The 18864-nt window shown below is 42.1% G+C and overlaps 1 protein-coding gene across 1 annotated transcript; it reads left to right on the forward strand.

The window, feature by feature from the left end:
• Window positions 1–530: 530 nt before the first annotated feature.
• LOC133663704 (histidine-rich glycoprotein-like) lies at window positions 531–1505 on the forward strand. The gene has a single exon (XM_062068387.1). It carries the CDS (start codon window positions 531–533, stop codon window positions 1503–1505), a length of 975 nt encoding a protein of 324 aa, XP_061924371.1.
• Window positions 1506–18864: the final 17359 nt, after the last annotated feature.

The following is an 18864-nucleotide window of genomic DNA, read 5'->3' on the forward strand; positions in this document are numbered from 1 at the left end:
CCACACCACCATGGCATCGTCCACACCACCATGGTACCATCCACACCACCATGGCATCGTCAACACCACTATGGTACCATCCACACCACCATGGCATCGTCCACACCACCATGGTACCATCCACACCACCATGGCATCGTCAACACCACTATGGTACCATCCACATCACCATGGCATCGTCAACACCACCATGGTACCATCCACACCACCATAGCATAGTCCACACCACTATGTTATCATCCACACCACCATGGTACCATCCACACCACCATGGCATTGTCAACACCACCATGGTACCATCCACACCACCCTGGCATCGTCCACATCACCATGGTATCCTCCACACCACCATGGCATCGTCCACACCACCATGGTATCATTCACACCACCATGGCATCATCCACACCACCATGGTACTATCCACACCACCATGGCATCGTCCACACCACCATGGTACCATCCACACCACCATAGCATAGTCCACACCACTATGTTATCATCCACACCACCATGGTACCATCCACACCACCATGGCATTGTCAACACCACCATGGTACCATCCACACCACCCTGGCATCGTCCACATCACCATGGTATCCTCCACACCACCATGGCATCGTCCACACCACCATGGTATCATTCACACCACCATGGCATCATCCACACCACCATGGTACTATCCACACCACCATGGCATCGTCCACACCACCATGGTACCATCCACACCACCATGGCATCGTCAATACCACTATGGTACCATCCACATCACCATGGCATCGTCAACACCACCATGGTACCATCCACACCACCATAGCATAGTCCACACCACTATGTTATCATCCACACCACCATGGTACCATCCACACCACCATGGCATTGTCAACACCACCATGGTACGATCCACACCACCCTGGCATCGTCCACATCACCATGGTATCCTCCACACCACCATGGCATCGTCCACACCACCATGGTATCATTCACACCACCATGGCATCATCCACACCACCATGGTACTATCCACGCCACCATGGTACCATCCACACCACCATGTCCACACCACCATGGCATCGTCCACACCACCCTGGCATCGTCCACATCACCATGGTATCGTCCACACCACCATGGCATCATCCACACCACCATGGTATCATTCACACCACCATGGCATCATCCACACCACCATGGTACTATCCACACCACCATGGCATCGTCCACACCACCATGACATCGTCCACACCACCATGGCATCGACCACACCACCCTGGCATCGTCCACATCACCACGGTATCGTCCACACCACCATGGCATCGTCCACACCACCATGGTATCATTCCCACCACCATGGCATCATCCACACCACCATGGTACTATTTACACCACCATGGTACCATCCACACCACCATGTCCACACCACCATGGCATCGTCCACACCACCCTGGCATCGTCCACATCACCATGGTATCGTCGACACCACCATGGCATCGTCCACACCACCATGGTAACATCCACACCACCATGTCCACACCACCATGGCATCGTCCACACCACCCTGGCATCGTCCACATCACCATGGTATCATTCACACCACCATTGCATCATCCACACCACCATGGCATCATCCACATAATTGATATATGTATATATATATATATATATATATATATATATATATATATATATATATATATATATATATATATATATATATATATATATATATATATATATATATATATATATATATCAATTAATGTTTTTAAGGAGAGATTATCCAGTTCCTGATGTAGGTTCACATTATTAAGAGGAGAGGAGCTACACTTTCGTGTTTAGATAATAATAATAATAATAATAATAATAATAATAATAATAATAATAATAACAATAATAATAATAATAATAATAATAATGGATTCCACCTTTTTTTTTTTAATTAACCGGTTTTTTAAAATTATGAATCGATTTAAAATGATCATTATCATTTTGAATAAATATCCTATAAACATATTTTTTTCAAAGTACTCTCCTTAAAAAAAAAAATATATATATATATATATTTTTTAAAATAATGAATTCATTTATAATCGGGATTAATTGCTTAAAAATATATATTTAAACATGTATTCTCGTTAAAAAAAAATAATTGTGTTTTTTGGGGGGGAAATTTTGAATCGATTTATAATCAGTATGAATGGTCTTGACACCTATTTTTAAAAAGTGAATAAAAAAAATAACAATTATGAATAATTTTTTTTTAAGGATAGATTATCCAATTCCTGCTGTAGGAGCACTTTCATTCAGAGGAGAAGAGCTACACTTCCGTGTTTAGACAATAATAATAATGTATTCGATTTATATACCAGTTTTGCGCCTTATTAATACAAAATGTGGCTTGTTCCGATCATGGTTTGATCGTTAAAGATGTTTGGTAGTGTAGTCTGTGATATTTCTGTCTGATAAATGCTTCCGATATTCTGTACATTACATGGTGCACACGTTAATTGTATATGCATGACCTTTTTTGAACATTCTCTATTTATTAATAAAGTGTAATTCTACGTTTGCTAAACATTCTGTAATTGAGGACTGACTGTCAACCAGAACATGTTAAAAATAATTCACACAATATTTCAGCCTGCCACAAAAATTACCGCCCCCTTTAAAAAGACGTCTACGAAGAAACGGGAACATTGTGCTGCCGGAAAGCTACGAGGCGTTGGCTGTGGGCTGCACCATCACTCTCAGAGAAAGCAAGAGTCCATGTTTAGGGAGGGCGCGCTCTTCCTTTAATGTCAGCGTCGATCATGGTTGAAACAACAACACAGCAAGCTGACAGGCTGCTGCTAATGCGGGATTAGAATCAAAAGTGCCCAGCATTTATGAGGAATGCAGACATTTTTCTGCCGTGCACGAGCACTTTTGCTCAAAAATAAAAGTTGCCAATCATAAAACCTTCCAAAAACTGTCTTATGTTTTCCCTTTTCTTCACAACAGGAAAACTGCTCTCTAATATTCAAGCTCTCATCATGTGTGGCCCTAAACAAGATTTTATTTGTGGTCACGTTTTGCTTTTTTAATATTATTTATATGTTATCATGGGCCTGCTGCAATGCAGCCCATATTATAGTTCCGCACGTTTCTCTGACGTCCAATACGAGACGAACCGGAATTAAAAATAATAATAATAATAATAATAATGTTTTTATGTATTTATTATGAGTCGATTTAAAATCGGGATTAATGTTCTAAAAACGTATTTTAAAAAAAATGGACTCTTATAAAAAAAATAGTTTAAAAAAATAAAAACATGAATTGATTTAGATTTGGGATGAATAGCCTAAAAAATTATTTATGTACTTTTTAATTTAAAAAAAAATATTCCCCCCCCCCCCCCCCCCCCAAAAAAAATAGAAATAATTTAAAAAAAATTAATCGATTTAGAATCGGGATGAATGGCCAAAAAAAACGTATATTTTAAAAATGGACTCTCGTAAAAAAAAAAAAAAAAATCAATATTTTGGATAATTATGAATTGACATTGAATCGGTGTGAATGGCCGTAAAATATATTTTTAATAACAGACTGTAATTAATAATAATAATATTTTTTTTACTTTTTTAATTATGAATCGATTTGAAATCGAGATTAATTTTCTAAAAAACATATTTTTTTAAAAATACATTTTTCGAACATTAATCCCGATTTTAAATCGATTCATAATAAATGAAAAAAAACATCATTATTATTATTATTATTATTATTTATTTATTTTTTATTACGGTTCATCTCGTATTAGACGTAAGAGAAACGTACGGAACTATAATATGGGCTGCATTGCAGCAGGCCCATAATAACATATAAATAATATTAAAAAAGAAAATTGACTCTTGTAAAAAAAATTGTTTAAAAAAAACCAAACATGAATTGCTTTAGATTTGGTATGAATAGCCTAAACATTTATTTATGTATTTTTTAATTTAAAAAAATAAATTTTTAGGCTATTAATCCCCCACCCTAAAAAAAATTAATAAATAAAAATTAATCAATTTAGAATCGGGATGAATGGCCAAAAAAACTTATGTTTTCAAAATGGACTCTCGTAAAAAAAAATACAAAATTATCAATATTTTGGATAATTATGAATTGACATTGAATCGGTGTGAATGGAAGTAAAATATATTTTTAATAGCAGACTGTAATTAATAATAATAATAATATTATTTTTTTTACTTTTTTAATTATGAATCGATTTAAAATCGGGATTAATGTTCTAAAAAACTTATTTTTTTAAAATACATTTTTAGAACATTAATCCTGATTTTAAATCGATTCATAATAAATAAAAAAAAACATCATTATTATTATTATTATTAGTTTATTTTATTTTTTAAATTTTTTATTACGGTTCGTCTCGTATTAGACGTAAGAGAAACGTACGGAACTATAATATGGGCTGCATTGCAGCAGGCCCATAATAACATATAAATAATATTAAAAAAGCAAATTGACTCTTATAAAAAAAATTGTTTAAAAACAAACAAACATGAATTGATTTAGATTTGGGATGAATAGCCTAAAAATTATTTAAGTATTTTTTAATTTAAAAAAATAAATTTTTAGGCTATTAATCCCCCACCCAAAAAAAAAAAAAATTTTTTTTTTTTATCAATTTAGAATCGGGATGAATGGCCAAAAAAACGTATGTTTTCAAAATGGACACTCGTAAAAAAAAATACAAAATTATCAATATTTTGGATAATTATGAATTGACATTGAATCGGTGTGAATGGCCGTAAAATATATTTTTAATAACAGACTATAATTAATAATAATAATAATAATAATTGTTTTACTTTTTTAATTATGAATCGATTTAAAATCGGGATTAATGTTCTAAAAACGTATTTTTTTTAAAATACATTTTTAGAACATTAATCCCAATTTTAAATCGATTCATAATAAATTAAAAAAAACATTATTATTATTATTATTATTTTTATTTTTTTTTATTACGGTTCGTCTCGTATTAGACGTAAGAGAAACGTACGGAACTATAATATGGGCTGCATTGCAGCAGGCCCATAATAACGTATAAATAATATTAAAAAAGCAAATTAACTCTTATAAAAAAAATAGTTTAAAAAAAACAAAACATGAATTGATTTAGATTTGGGATGAATAGCCTAAAAATGTATTTATGTATTTTTTAATCTAAAAAAATAATTTTTTAGGCTATTAACCCCCCCCCCCAAAAAAAAAAAAAAAAAATAATCGATTTAGAATCGGGTTGAATGGCCAAAAAAAACGTATATTTTAAAAATGGACTCTCATAAAAAAATACAAAATTATTAATATTTTGGATAATTATGAATTGATATTGAATCGGTGTGAATGGCCGTAAAGTATATTTTTAATAACAGACTGTAATTAAAAATAATAATAATAATATTTTTTAATTTTTTAAATTATGAATTGATATAAAATCGGGATTAATGTTGTAAAAACGTATTAAAAAAACCATAAAAAACCTAAAATAACGAAACCCCACATATGTTATACCGTCGGAAAGGTCTCGCTCGCGCCGACGAGAGTACTTCAAATTGGGAACATTTTGTGTTACCATGGCAACGCTATTCCGAAAACTAATCGCTACGGGCCCATTGGATAGGTTATAATGGCAAATATTTGCATCAGAATGCTCCAAAATACGAGATTACCTCCTCTTGTGGCTGAGCCATACTTTCACGCAGCTCGGAGTTTAACGTCTCATTTAAAACTATGACCGGACAGTTTCAATTTCAATTCCTGCTGTAGGAGCACTTGCATTCAGAGGAGAGGAGGTACACGTCTGTGTTTAGATACAAGTTTTGCGCATGAATCATACAAAATGCGGCTTGTTCCGATCATGGATTGATTGTCAAATATGTTTGGTGACGTAGTCTGTGATATTTCTGCCTAATAAATGCTTCTGAAATTCTGTACATTACATTGTTTATTATTTTTACTTTTTAAATTCGATCTCAATTCTGTACACTGCTGCTGGAATTTTAATTTTCCTGAGGGAATTCTCCTGAAGGAATCAATAAAGTACTATCTATCTAGTACTATCTATCTTGTGTATAAGTTAGAGGTATATGCATGTCAATGTTTGAACATTCCCTATGATTCAAGAAAGTCTAATACTCCGTCTGCTAAACATTCTGTAATTGAGGACTGGCTATCAACCAAAACATGTTAAAAATATCAATCTAAAATCGGGATGAATGGCCTAAAAACTAATCTTTAATAATTTAATTTTAAAAAATAAATAAAAATAATAATAATCTTTTTTTGGGGGGAAAATTACAAATCAATGTAAAATCGGAATAAATGTTCTAAAAACTTTTGTTTTTATTTTTAAATTGACTCTTATAAAAATATATATATATTTTTTAAAAACATGAATCGATTGAAATTTGGGATGAATAGCCTAAAAATGTTTTGACATTTTTTTTTTTTAAATACATATTTTGGCAATACAGCCCAAAAAAATAAAAAAATAAAAAAATAAAAATGAATCGATTTATAATCGGGATGAATGCTCGTATTATAGTTCCGCACGTTTCTCTTACGTCTAATACGAGATGAACCGGCCAACGAAACCCTCACATATGCTATACCGTCGGAAAGGTCTCGTTCGCGCCGACGAGAGTACTTCAAATTGGGAACATTTTGTGTTACCATGGCAACGCTATTCACATTTTCAGTAGACCCATAATAAATTCATAAAAGAACCAAACTTCATGAATGTATTTTGTGACCAACAAGTATGTGCTCCAATCACTCTACCACAAAAAAACAAGAGTTGTAGAGTATCGCGTTGTCATGAAGGGATGAACAGTAATCACACAGTTTGTTATGACCGCGCGTGAAGATGAGTGATGAGTGTCAGAGCGGAGCGCCCGGCGGACAATTTCGCTTGAAAACACACTCCGACTGAACTTGTAGCTACAACAGTATGGGGACCCCTGAACCAAAGTATCAAAAATATCGACATCTTGTCTTGAGAATCGATATCGGAGCGTACAAATCTGGTATCGGTGGCATCGATATGTACAGAGATGCCCAGTCATGCTAACCCCTACAGACTGACTGGCTGTATTTTAAGATGTGTAGCGAAGCCTGTATTTTTGTAATGTTTTTTTGGTTCCTTTAACAAAGCTGAGAGCTTGCACATTCCCCAGAGTGGCCAACGGTTCCAGACAATTTGGATGGATGGATGTGGAAACGGCCCCACTGGCCTCTAATGGAAAGTCGCCGTGGTCCAACGCCATCAACAGACTGACTGGCTGTATTTTAAGATGTGTAGCGAAGCCTTTATACATATATATTTTTGGGTCCTTTAACAAAGCAGAAAGCTTGCACATTCCCCAGAGTGGCCAACGATTCCAGACAATTTTGGATGGATGGATGTGGAAACGGCCCCACTGGCCCCTAATGGAAAGTCGCCGTGGTCCAACGCCATAACAGACTGACTGGCTGCATTTTAAGATGTGTAGCGAAGCCTGTATATACATATATATATATTTTTGGTTCCTTTAACAAAGCTGAGAGCTTGCACATTCCCCAGAGTGGCCCACGGTTCCAGACAATTTGGATGGATGGATGTGGAAACGGCCCCACTGGCCCCTAATGGAAAGTCGCCGTGGTCCAACGCCATCAACAGACTGACTGGCTGTATTTTAAGATGTGTAGCGAAGCCTTTATACGTATATATTTTTGGGCTCCTTTAACAAAGCTGAGAGCTTGCACATTCCCCAGAGTGGCCCACGATTCCAGACAATTTGGATGGATGGATGTGGAAACGGCCCCACTGGCCCCTAATGGAAAGTCGCCGTGGTCCAACGCCATCAACAGACTGACTGGCTGTATTTTAAGATGTGTAGCGAAGCCTTTATACGTATATATTTTTGGGCTCCTTTAACAAAGCTGAGAGCTTGCACATTCCCCAGAGTGGCCCACGATTCCAGACAATTTGGATGGATGGATGTGGAAACGGCCCCACTGGCCCCTAATGGAAAGTTGGACTGGTCCAACTCCATCAACAGACTGACTGGCTGTATTTTAAGATGTGTAGCGAAGCCTGTATTTTTGTAATTTGTTTTGGTTCCTTTAACAAATCCGAAAGCTTGCACATTCCCCAGAGTGGCCCACAGTTCCAGACAATTTGGATGGATGGATGTGGAAACGGCCCCAGTGGCCCCTAATGGAAAGTCGCCGTGGTCCAACGCCATCAACAGACTGACTGGTTGTATTTTAAGATGTGTAGCGAAGCCTGTATATATATATATTTTTTGTGGTTCTTTTAACAAAGCCGAGAGCTTGCACATTCCCCAGAGTGGCCAACGGTTCCAGACAATTTTGGATGGATGGATGTGGAAACAGCCCCACTGGCCCCTAATGGAAAGTCGCCGTGGTCCAACGCCATAACAGACTGACTGGCTGTATTTTAAGATGTGTAGCGAAGCCTTTATACATATATTTTTTTTTTTGGGTCCTTTAACAAAGCCGAGAACTTGCACATTCCTCAGAGTGGCCAACGATTCCAGACAATTTTGGATGGATGGATGTGGAAATGGCCCCACCGGCCCCTAATGGACGGTCACCGTGGTCCAACACCATAACAGACTGACTGGCTGTATTTTAAGATGTGTAGCGAAGCCTGTATATATATATATTTTTTTTTTGGTTCCTTTAACAAAGCCGAAAGCTTGCACATTCCCCAGAGTGGCCCACGATTCCAGACAATTTGGATGGATGGATGTGGAAACGGCCCCACTGGCCCCTAATGGAAAGTCGCCGTTATCCAACGCCATCAACAGACTAACTGGCTGTATTTTAAGATGTGTAGCGAAGCCCGCATACTTACGTATTTTTTGGGTCCTTTAACAAAGCCGAAAGCTTGCACATTCCCCAGAGTGGCCCACGGTTCCAGACAATTTGGATGGATGGATGTGGAAACGGCCCCACTGGCCCCTAATGGACAGTCACCGTGGTCCAACGCCATCAACAGACTGACTGGCTGTATTTTAAGATGTGTAGCGAAGCCTGTATATATACATATTTTTTTGGGGGTTCCTTTAACAAAGCGGAGAGCTTGCACATTCCCCAGAGTGGCCCACGGTTCCAGACAATTTGGATGGATGGATGTGGAAACGGCCCCACTGGCCCCTAATGGAAAGTCGCCGTGGTCCAACGCCATCAACAGACTGACTGGCTGTATTTTAAGATGTGTAGCGAAGCCTTTATACATATATATTTTTGGGGTCCTTTAACAAAGCCGAGAGCTTGCACATTCCCCAGAGTGGCCCACGGTTCCGGACAATTTGGATGGATGGATGTGGAAACGGCCCCACTGGCCCCTAATGGAAAGTCGCCGTGGTCCAACGCCATCAACAGACTGACTGGCTGTATTTGAAGATGTGTAGCGAAGCCTGTATATATATATATATATTTTTTTTTGGTTCCTTTAACAAAGCCGAGAGCTTGCACATTCCCCAGAGTGGCCCACGGTTCCAGACAATTTGGATGGATGGATGTGGAAACGGCCCCACTGGCCCCTAATGGAAAGTCGCCGTTGTCCAACGCCATCAACAGACTAACTGGCTGTATTTTAAGATGTGTAGCGAAGCCCGCATACTTACATATTTTTTGGGTCCTTTAACAAAGCCGAAAGCTTGCACATTCCCCAGAGTGGCCCACGGTTCCGGACAATTTGGATGGATGGATGTGGAAACGGACCCACTGGCCCCTAATGGAAAGTCGCCGTGGTCCAACGCCATCAACAGACTGACTGGCTGTATTTTAAGATGTGTAGCGAAGCCTTTATACATATATATTTTTGGTTCCTTTAACAAAGCTGAGAGCTTGCACATTCCCCAGAGTGGCCCACGGTTCCAGACAATTTTGGATGGATGGATGTGGAAACGGCCCCACTGGCCCCTAACGGAAAGTCGCCGTGGTCCAACGCCTTCTACAGACTGACTAGCTGTATTTTAAGATGTGTAGCGAAGCCTGTATACATCCATTTTTTTGGGGGGTTCCTTTAACAAAGCTGAGAGCTTGCACATTCCCCAGAGTGGCCCACGATTCCAGACAATTTGGATGGATGGATGTGGAAACGGCCCCACTGGCGCCTAATGGAAAGTCGCCGTGGTCCAACGCCATCTGCAGACTGACTAGCTGTATTTTAAGATGTGTAGCGAAGCCTGTATATATATATATATATATATATTTTTTTTTTGGTTCCTTTAACAAACCTGAGAGCTTGCACAATTCCCCAGAGTGGCCCACTGTTCCAGACAATTTGGATGGATGGATGTGGAAACGGCCCCACTGGCCCCTAATGGAAAGTCGCCGTGGTCCAACGCCATCAACAGACTGACTGGCTGTATTTTAAGATGTGTAGCGAAGCCTATATACTTATATATTTTTTGGTTCCTTTAACAAAGCCGAGAGCTTGCACATTCCCCAGAGTGGCCCACGGTTCCAGACAATTTGGATGGATGGATGTGGAAACGGCCCCACTGGCCCCTAATGGACAGTCACCGTGATCCAACGCCATAACAGACTGACTGGTTGTATTTTAAGATGTGTAGCGAAGCCTGTATATATATATATATATTTTTTTTTTTTTTGGTTCCTTTAACAAACCTGAGAACTTGCACATCCCCCAGAGTGGCCCACGGTTCCAGACAATTTGGATGGATGGATGTGGAAACGGCCCCACTGGCCCCTAACGGAAAGTCGCCGTGGTCCAACACCATCAACAGACTGACTGGCTGTATTTTAAGATGTGTAGCGAAGCCCGCATACTTACATATTTTTTGGTTCCTTTAACAAAGCCGAAAGCTTGCACATTCCCCAGAGGGGCCCACGGTTCCAGACAATTTGGATGGATGGATGTGGAAACGGCCCTACTGGCCCCTAATGGAAAGTCGCCGTGGTCCAACGCCATCAACAGACTGACTGGCTGTATTTTAAGATGTGTAGCGAAGCCTGTATATATATATATATTTTTTTGTTGTTGGTTCCTTTAACAAACCTGAGAGCTTGCACATTCCCCAGAGTGGCCCACGATTCCAGACAATTTGGATGGATGGATGTGGAAACGGCCCCACTGGCCCCTAATGGAAAGTCGCCGTGGTCCAACGCCATCAACAGACTGACTGGCTGTATTTTAAGATGTGTAGCGAAGCCTTTATACATATATATTTTTGGGGTCCTTTAACAAAGCCGAGAGCTTGCACATTCCCCAGAGTGGCCCACGGTTCCGGACAATTTGGATGGATGGATGTGGAAACGGCCCCACTGGCCCCTAATGGAAAGTCGCCGTGGTCCAACGCCATCAACAGACTGACTGGCTGTATTTGAAGATGTGTAGCGAAGCCTGTATATATATATATATATTTTTTTTTTGGTTCCTTTAACAAAGCCGAGAGCTTGCACATTCCCCAGAGTGGCCCACGGTTCCAGACAATTTGGATGGATGGATGTGGAAACGGCCCCACTGGCCCCTAATGGAAAGTCGCCGTGGTCCAACGCCATCAACAGACTGACTGGCTGTATTTTAAGATGTGTAGCAAAGCTTGTATTTTTGTAATTTGTTTTGGTTCATTTAACAAAGCCGAGAGCTTGCACATACCCCAGAGTGGCCCAACGATTCCAGACAATTTGGATGGATGGATGTGGAAACGGCCCCACTGGCCCCTAATGGAAAGTCGCCGTGGTCCAACGCCATCAACAGACTGACTGGCTGTATTTTAAGATGTGTAGCGAAGCCTTTATACATATATATTTTTGGGGTCCTTTAAGAAAGCTGAGAGCTTGCACATTCCCCAGAGTGGCCCACGATTCCAGACAATTTGGATGGATGGGTGTGGAAACGGCCCGACTGGCCCAAATGGAAAGTCGCCGTGGTCCAACGCCATCTGCAGACTGACTAGCTGTATTTTAAGATGTGTAGCAAAGCCTGTATATATATATATATATTTTTTTTTTTGGTTCTTTTAACAAACCTGAGATTTTGCACATTCCCCAGAGTGGCCAACGGTTCCAGACAATTTGGATGGATGGATGTGGAAACGGCCCTACTGACCCTAATGGAAAGTCGCCGTGGTCCAACAGCATCAACAGACTGACGGGCTGTATTTTAAGATGTGTAGCGAAGCCTGTATTTTTGTAATTTGTTTTGGTTCCTTTAACAAAGCCGAGAGCTTGCACATTCCCCAGAGTGGCCCACGGTTCCAGACAATTTGGATGGATGGATGTGGAAACGGCCCCACTGGCCCCTAATGGAAAGTCGCCGTTGTCCAACGCCATCAACAGACTAACTGGCTGTATTTTAAGATGTGTAGCGAAGCCCGCATACTTACATATTTTTTGGGTCCTTTAACAAAGCCGAGAACTTGCACATTCCCCAGAGTGGCCCACGGTTCCAGACAATTTTGGATGGATGGATGTGGAAACGGCCTCACTGGCCCCTAATGGAAAGTTGGACTGGTCCAACGCCATAACAGACTGACTGGCTGTATTTTAAGATGTGTAGCGAAGCCTGTATATATACATTTTTTTTTTTGGGTTCCTTTAACAAAGCTGAGAGCTTGCACATTCCCCAGAGTGGCCCACGGTTCCAGACAATTTTGGATGGATGTGGAAACGGCCCCACTGGCCCCTAATGGAAAGTCGCCGTGGTCCAACGCCATCAACAGACTGACTGGCTGTATTTTAAGATGTGTAGCGAAGCCTGTATATATATATATATTTTTTTTTTTGGTTCCTTTAACAAACCTGAGAGCTTGCACATTCCCCAGAGTGGCCCACGATTCCAGACAGTTTTGGATGGATGGATGTGGAAACGGCCCCACTGGCCCCTAACGGAAAGTCGCCGTGGTCCAACGCAATCAACAGACTGACTGGCTGTATTTTAAGATGTGTAGCGAAGCCCGCATACTTACATATTTTTTGGGTCCTTTAACAAAGCCGAAAGCTTGCACATTCCCCAGAGTGGCCCACGGTTCCAGACAATTTGGATGGATGGATGTGGAAACGGCCCCACTGGCCCCTAATGGAAAGTCGCCGTGGTCCAACGCCATCTGCAGACTGACTAGCTGTATTTTAAGATGTGTAGCGAAGCCTGTATATATATACATATATTTTTTTTGGTTCCTTTAACAAAGCTGAGAGCTTGCACATTCCCCAGAGTGGCCCACGATTCCAGACAATTTGGATGGATGGATGTGGAAACGGCCCCACTGGCCCCTAATGGAAAGTCGCCGTGGTCCAACGCCATCAACAGACTGACTGGCTGTATTTTAAGATCTGTAGCGAAGCCTGTATACTTATATATTTTTTGGGTCCTTTAACAAAGCAGAGAGCTTGCACATTCCCCAGAGTGGCCCACGATTCCAGACAATTTTGGATGGATGGATGTGGAAACGGCCCCACTGGCCCCTAATGGAAAGTCGCCGTGGTCCAACGCCATCAACAGACTGACTGGCTGTATTTTAAGATGTGTAGCAAAGCCTGTATTTTTGTAATTTGTTTTGGTTCCTTTAACAAAGCCGAAAGCTTGCACATTCCCCAGAGTGGCCCACGGTTCCAGACAATTTGGATGGATGGATGTGGAAACGGCCCCACTGGCCCCTAATGGAAAGTCGCCGTGGTCCAACGCCATCAACAGACTGACTGGCTGTATTTTAAGATGTGTAGCGAAGCCCGCATACTTACATATTTTTTGGGTCCTTTAACAAAGCCGAAAGCTTGCACATTCCCCAGAGTGGCCCACGGTTCCAGACAATTTGGATGGATGGATGTGGAAACGGCCCCACTGGGCCCTAATGGAAAGTCGCCGTGGTCCAACGCCATCAACAGACTGACTGGCTGTATTTTAAGATGGGTAGCGAAGCCTGTATTTTTGTAATTTTTTTTGGTTCCTTTAACAATGCAGAGAGCTTGCACATTCCCCAGAGTGGCCCACGGTTCCAGACAATTTGGATGGATGGATGTGGAAACGGCCCCACTGGCCCCTAATGGAAAGTCGCCGTGGTCCAACGCCATCTGCAGACTGACTAGCTGTATTTTAAGATGTGTAGCGAAGCCTGTATATATATATATATATATATATATATATATATATTTTTTTGGTTCCTTTAACAAACCTGAGAGCTTGCACATTCCCCAGAGTGGCCCACGATTCCAGACAATTTGGATGGATGGATGTGGAAACGGCCCCACTGGCCCCTAACGGAAAGTCGCCGTGGTCCAACGCCATCAACAGACTGACTGGCTGTATTTCAAGATGTGTAGCGAAGCCTGTATTTTTGTAATTTGTTTTGGTTCCTTTAACCAAGCCGAGAGCTTGCACATTCCCCAGAGTGGCCCACGGTTCCAGACAATTTGGATGGATGGATGTGGAAACGGCCCCACTGGCCCCTAATGGAAAGTCGCCGTGGTCCAACGCCATCAACAGACTGACTGGCTGTATTTTAAGATGTGTAGCAAAGCCTGTATTTTTGTAATTTGTTTTGGTTCATTTAACAAAGCCGAGAGCTTGCACATTCCCCAGAGTGGCCCAACGATTCCAGACAATTTGGATGGATGGATGTGGAAACGGCCCCACTGGCCCCTAATGGAAAGTCGCCGTGGTCCAACGCCATCAACAGACTGACTGGCTGTATTTTAAGATGTGTAGCGAAGCCTATATACTTATATATTTTTTGGTTCCTTTAACAAAGCCGAGAGCTTGCACATTCCCCAGAGTGGCCCACGGTTCCAGACAATTTGGATGGATGGATGTGGAAACGGCCCCACTGGCCCCTAATGGACAGTCACCGTGATCCAACGCCATAACAGACTGACTGGTTGTATTTTAAGATGTGTAGCGAAGCCTGTATATATATATATATATATATTTTTTTTTTGGTTCCTTTAACAAACCTGAGAACTTGCACATCCCCCAGAGTGGCCCACGGTTCCAGACAATTTGGATGGATGGATGTGGAAACGGCCCCACTGGGCCCTAATGGAAAGTCGCCGTGGTCCAACGCCATCAACAGACTGACTGGCTGTATTTTAAGATGGGTAGCGAAGCCCGCATACTTACATATTTTTTGGTTCCTTTAACAAAGCCGAAAGCTTGCACATTCCCCAGAGGGGCCCACGGTTCCAGACAATTTGGATGGATGGATGTGGAAACGGCCCTACTGGCCCCTAATGGAAAGTCGCCGTGGTCCAACGCCATCAACAGACTGACTGGCTGTATTTTAAGATGTGTAGCGAAGCCTGTATATATATATATATTTTTTTGTTGTTGGTTCCTTTAACAAACCTGAGAGCTTGCACATTCCCCAGAGTGGCCCACGATTCCAGACAATTTGGATGGATGGATGTGGAAACGGCCCCACTGGCCCCTAATGGAAAGTCGCCGTGGTCCAACGCCATCAACAGACTGACTGGCTGTATTTTAAGATGTGTAGCGAAGCCTTTATACATATATATTTTTGGGGTCCTTTAACAAAGCCGAGAGCTTGCACATTCCCCAGAGTGGCCCACGGTTCCGGACAATTTGGATGGATGGATGTGGAAACGGCCCCACTGGCCCCTAATGGAAAGTCGCCGTGGTCCAACGCCATCAACAGACTGACTGGCTGTATTTGAAGATGTGTAGCGAAGCCTGTATATATATATATATATTTTTTTTTTGGTTCCTTTAACAAAGCCGAGAGCTTGCACATTCCCCAGAGTGGCCCACGGTTCCAGACAATTTGGATGGATGGATGTGGAAACGGCCCCACTGGCCCCTAATGGAAAGTCGCCGTGGTCCAACGCCATCAACAGACTGACTGGCTGTATTTTAAGATGTGTAGCAAAGCCTGTATTTTTGTAATTTGTTTTGGTTCATTTAACAAAGCCGAGAGCTTGCACATTCCCCAGAGTGGCCCAACGATTCCAGACAATTTGGATGGATGGATGTGGAAACGGCCCCACTGGCCCCTAATGGAAAGTCGCCGTGGTCCAACGCCATCAACAGACTGACTGGCTGTATTTTAAGATGTGTAGCAAAGCCTGTATTTTTGTAATTTGTTTTGGTTCATTTAACAAAGCCGAGAGCTTGCACATTCCCCAGAGTGGCCCAACGATTCCAGACAATTTGGATGGATGGATGTGGAAACGGCCCCACTGGCCCCTAATGGAAAGTCGCCGTGGTCCAACGCCATCAACAGACTGACTGGCTGTATTTTAAGATGTGTAGCGAAGCCTTTATACATATATATTTTTGGGGTCCTTTAAGAAAGCTGAGAGCTTGCACATTCCCCAGAGTGGCCAACGATTCCAGACAATTTGGATGGATGGGTGTGGAAACGGCCCGACTGGCCCAAATGGAAAGTCGCCGTGGTCCAACGCCATCTGCAGACTGACTAGCTGTATTTTAAGATGTGTAGCAAAGCCTGTATATATATATATATATTTTTTTTTTTGGTTCTTTTAACAAACCTGAGATTTTGCACATTCCCCAGAGTGGCCAACGGTTCCAGACAATTTGGATGGATGGATGTGGAAACGGCCCTACTGGCCCCTAATGGAAAGTCGCCGTGGTCCAACAGCATCAACAGACTGACGGGCTGTATTTTAAGATGTGTAGCGAAGCCTGTATTTTTGTAATTTGTTTTGGTTCCTTTAACAAAGCCGAGAGCTTGCACATTCCCCAGAGTGGCCCACGGTTCCAGACAATTTGGATGGATGGATGTGGAAACGGCCCCACTGGCCCCTAATTGTAAGTCGCCGTGGTCCAACGCCATCAACAGACTGACTGGCTGTATTTTAAGATGTGTAGCGAAGCCTGTATATATATATTTTTTTTTTTTGGCTCCTTTAACAAAGCGGAGAGCTTGCACATTCCCCAGAGTGGCCCACGGTTCCAGACAATTTGGATGGATGGATGTGGAAACGGCCCCACTGGCCCCTAATTGTAAGTCGCCGTGGTCCAACGCCATCAACAGACTGACTGGCTGTATTTTAAAATGTGTAGCGAAGCCTGTATTTTTGTAATTTGTTTTGGTTCCTTTAACAAAGCCGAGAGCTTGCACATTCCCCAGAGTGGCCCAACGATTCCAGACAATTTGGATGGATGGATGTGGAAACGGCCCCACTGGCGCCTAATGGAAAGTCGCCGTGGTCCAACGCCATCTGCAGACTGACTAGCTGTATTTTAAGATGTGTAGCGAAGCCTGTATATATATATATATATATATTTTTTTTTTGGTTCCTTTAACAAACCTGAGAGCTTGCACATTCCCCAGAGTGGCCCACGATTCCAGACAATTTGGATGGATGGATGTGGAAACGGCCCCACTGGCCCCTAATGGAAAGTCGCCGTGGTCCAACGCCATCAACAGACTGACTGGCTGTATTTCAATATGTGTAGCGAAGCCTGTATATATATATATATATTTTTTTTGTTGGTTCCTTTAACAAACCTGAGAGCTTGCACATTCCCCAGAGTGGCCCACGATTCCAGACAATTTGGATGGATGGATGTGGAAACGGCCCCACTGGCCCCTAATGGAAAGTCGCCGTGGTCCAACGCCATCAACAGACTGACTGGCTGTATTTTAAGATGTGTAGCGAAGCCTGTATATATATATATATTTTTTTTTTGTTGGTTCCTTTAACAAACCTGAGAGCTTGCACATTCCCCAGAGTGGCCCACGATTCCAGACAATTTGGATGGATGGATGTGGAAACGGCCCCACTGGCCCCTAATGGAAAGTCGCCGTGGTCCAACGCCATCAACAGACTGACTGGCTGTATTTTAAGATGTGTAGCGAAGCCTTTATACATATATATTTTTGGGGTCCTTTAACAAAGCCGAGAGCTTGCACATTCCCCAGAGTGGCCCACGGTTCCGGACAATTTGGATGGATGGATGTGGAAACGGCCCCACTGGCCCCTAATGGAAAGTCGCCGTGGTCCAACGCCATCAACAGACTGACTGGCTGTATTTAAAGATGTGTAGCGAAGCCTGTATATATATATATATATTTTTTTTTTGGTTCCTTTAACAAAGCCGAGAGCTTGCACATTCCCCAGAGTGGCCCACGGTTCCAGACAATTTGGATGGATGGATGTGGAAACGGCCCCACTGGCCCCTAATGGAAAGTCGCCGTGGTCCAACGCCATCAACAGACTGACTGGCTGTATTTTAAGATGTGTAGCAAAGCCTGTATTTTTGTAATTTGTTTTGGTTCCTTTAACAAAGCCGAAAGCTTGCACATTCCCCAGAGTGGCCAACGGTTCCAGACAATTTGGATGGATGGATGTGGAAACGGCCCCACTGGCCCCTAATGGAAAGTCGCCGTGGTCCAACGCCATCAACAGACTGACTGGCTGTATTTTAAGATGTGTAGCGAAGCCCGCATACTTACATATTTTTTGGGTCCTTTAACAAAACCGAAAGCTTGCACATTCCCCAGAGTGGCCCACGGTTCCAGACAATTTGGATGGATGGATGTGGAAACGGCCCCACTGGCCCCTAATGGAAAGTCGCCGTGGTCCAACGCCATCAACAGACTGACTGGCTGCATTTTAAGATGTGTAGCGAAGCCTGTATATACATATATATATTTTTTTGGTTCCTTTAACAAAGCTGAGAGCTTGCACATTCCCCAGAGTGGCCCACGGTTCCAGACAATTTGGATGGATGGATGTGGAAACGGCCCTACTGGCCCCTAATGGAAAGTCGCCGTGGTCCAACGCCATCTGCAGACTGACTAGCTGTATTTTAAGATGTGTAGCGAAGCCTGTATATATATATATATATATATA

This window comes from Entelurus aequoreus, linkage group LG13 (genome assembly GCF_033978785.1).
Source record: "Entelurus aequoreus isolate RoL-2023_Sb linkage group LG13, RoL_Eaeq_v1.1, whole genome shotgun sequence".
In the NCBI taxonomy this organism is placed as follows: Eukaryota; Metazoa; Chordata; class Actinopteri; order Syngnathiformes; family Syngnathidae; genus Entelurus; species Entelurus aequoreus.

Bases quoted from the DNA above. Each gene is read 5' to 3' on its own strand.
- LOC133663704 (XM_062068387.1), top strand. From the start codon at position 531: ATGGCATTGTCAACACCACCATGGTACCATCCACACCACCCTGGCATC.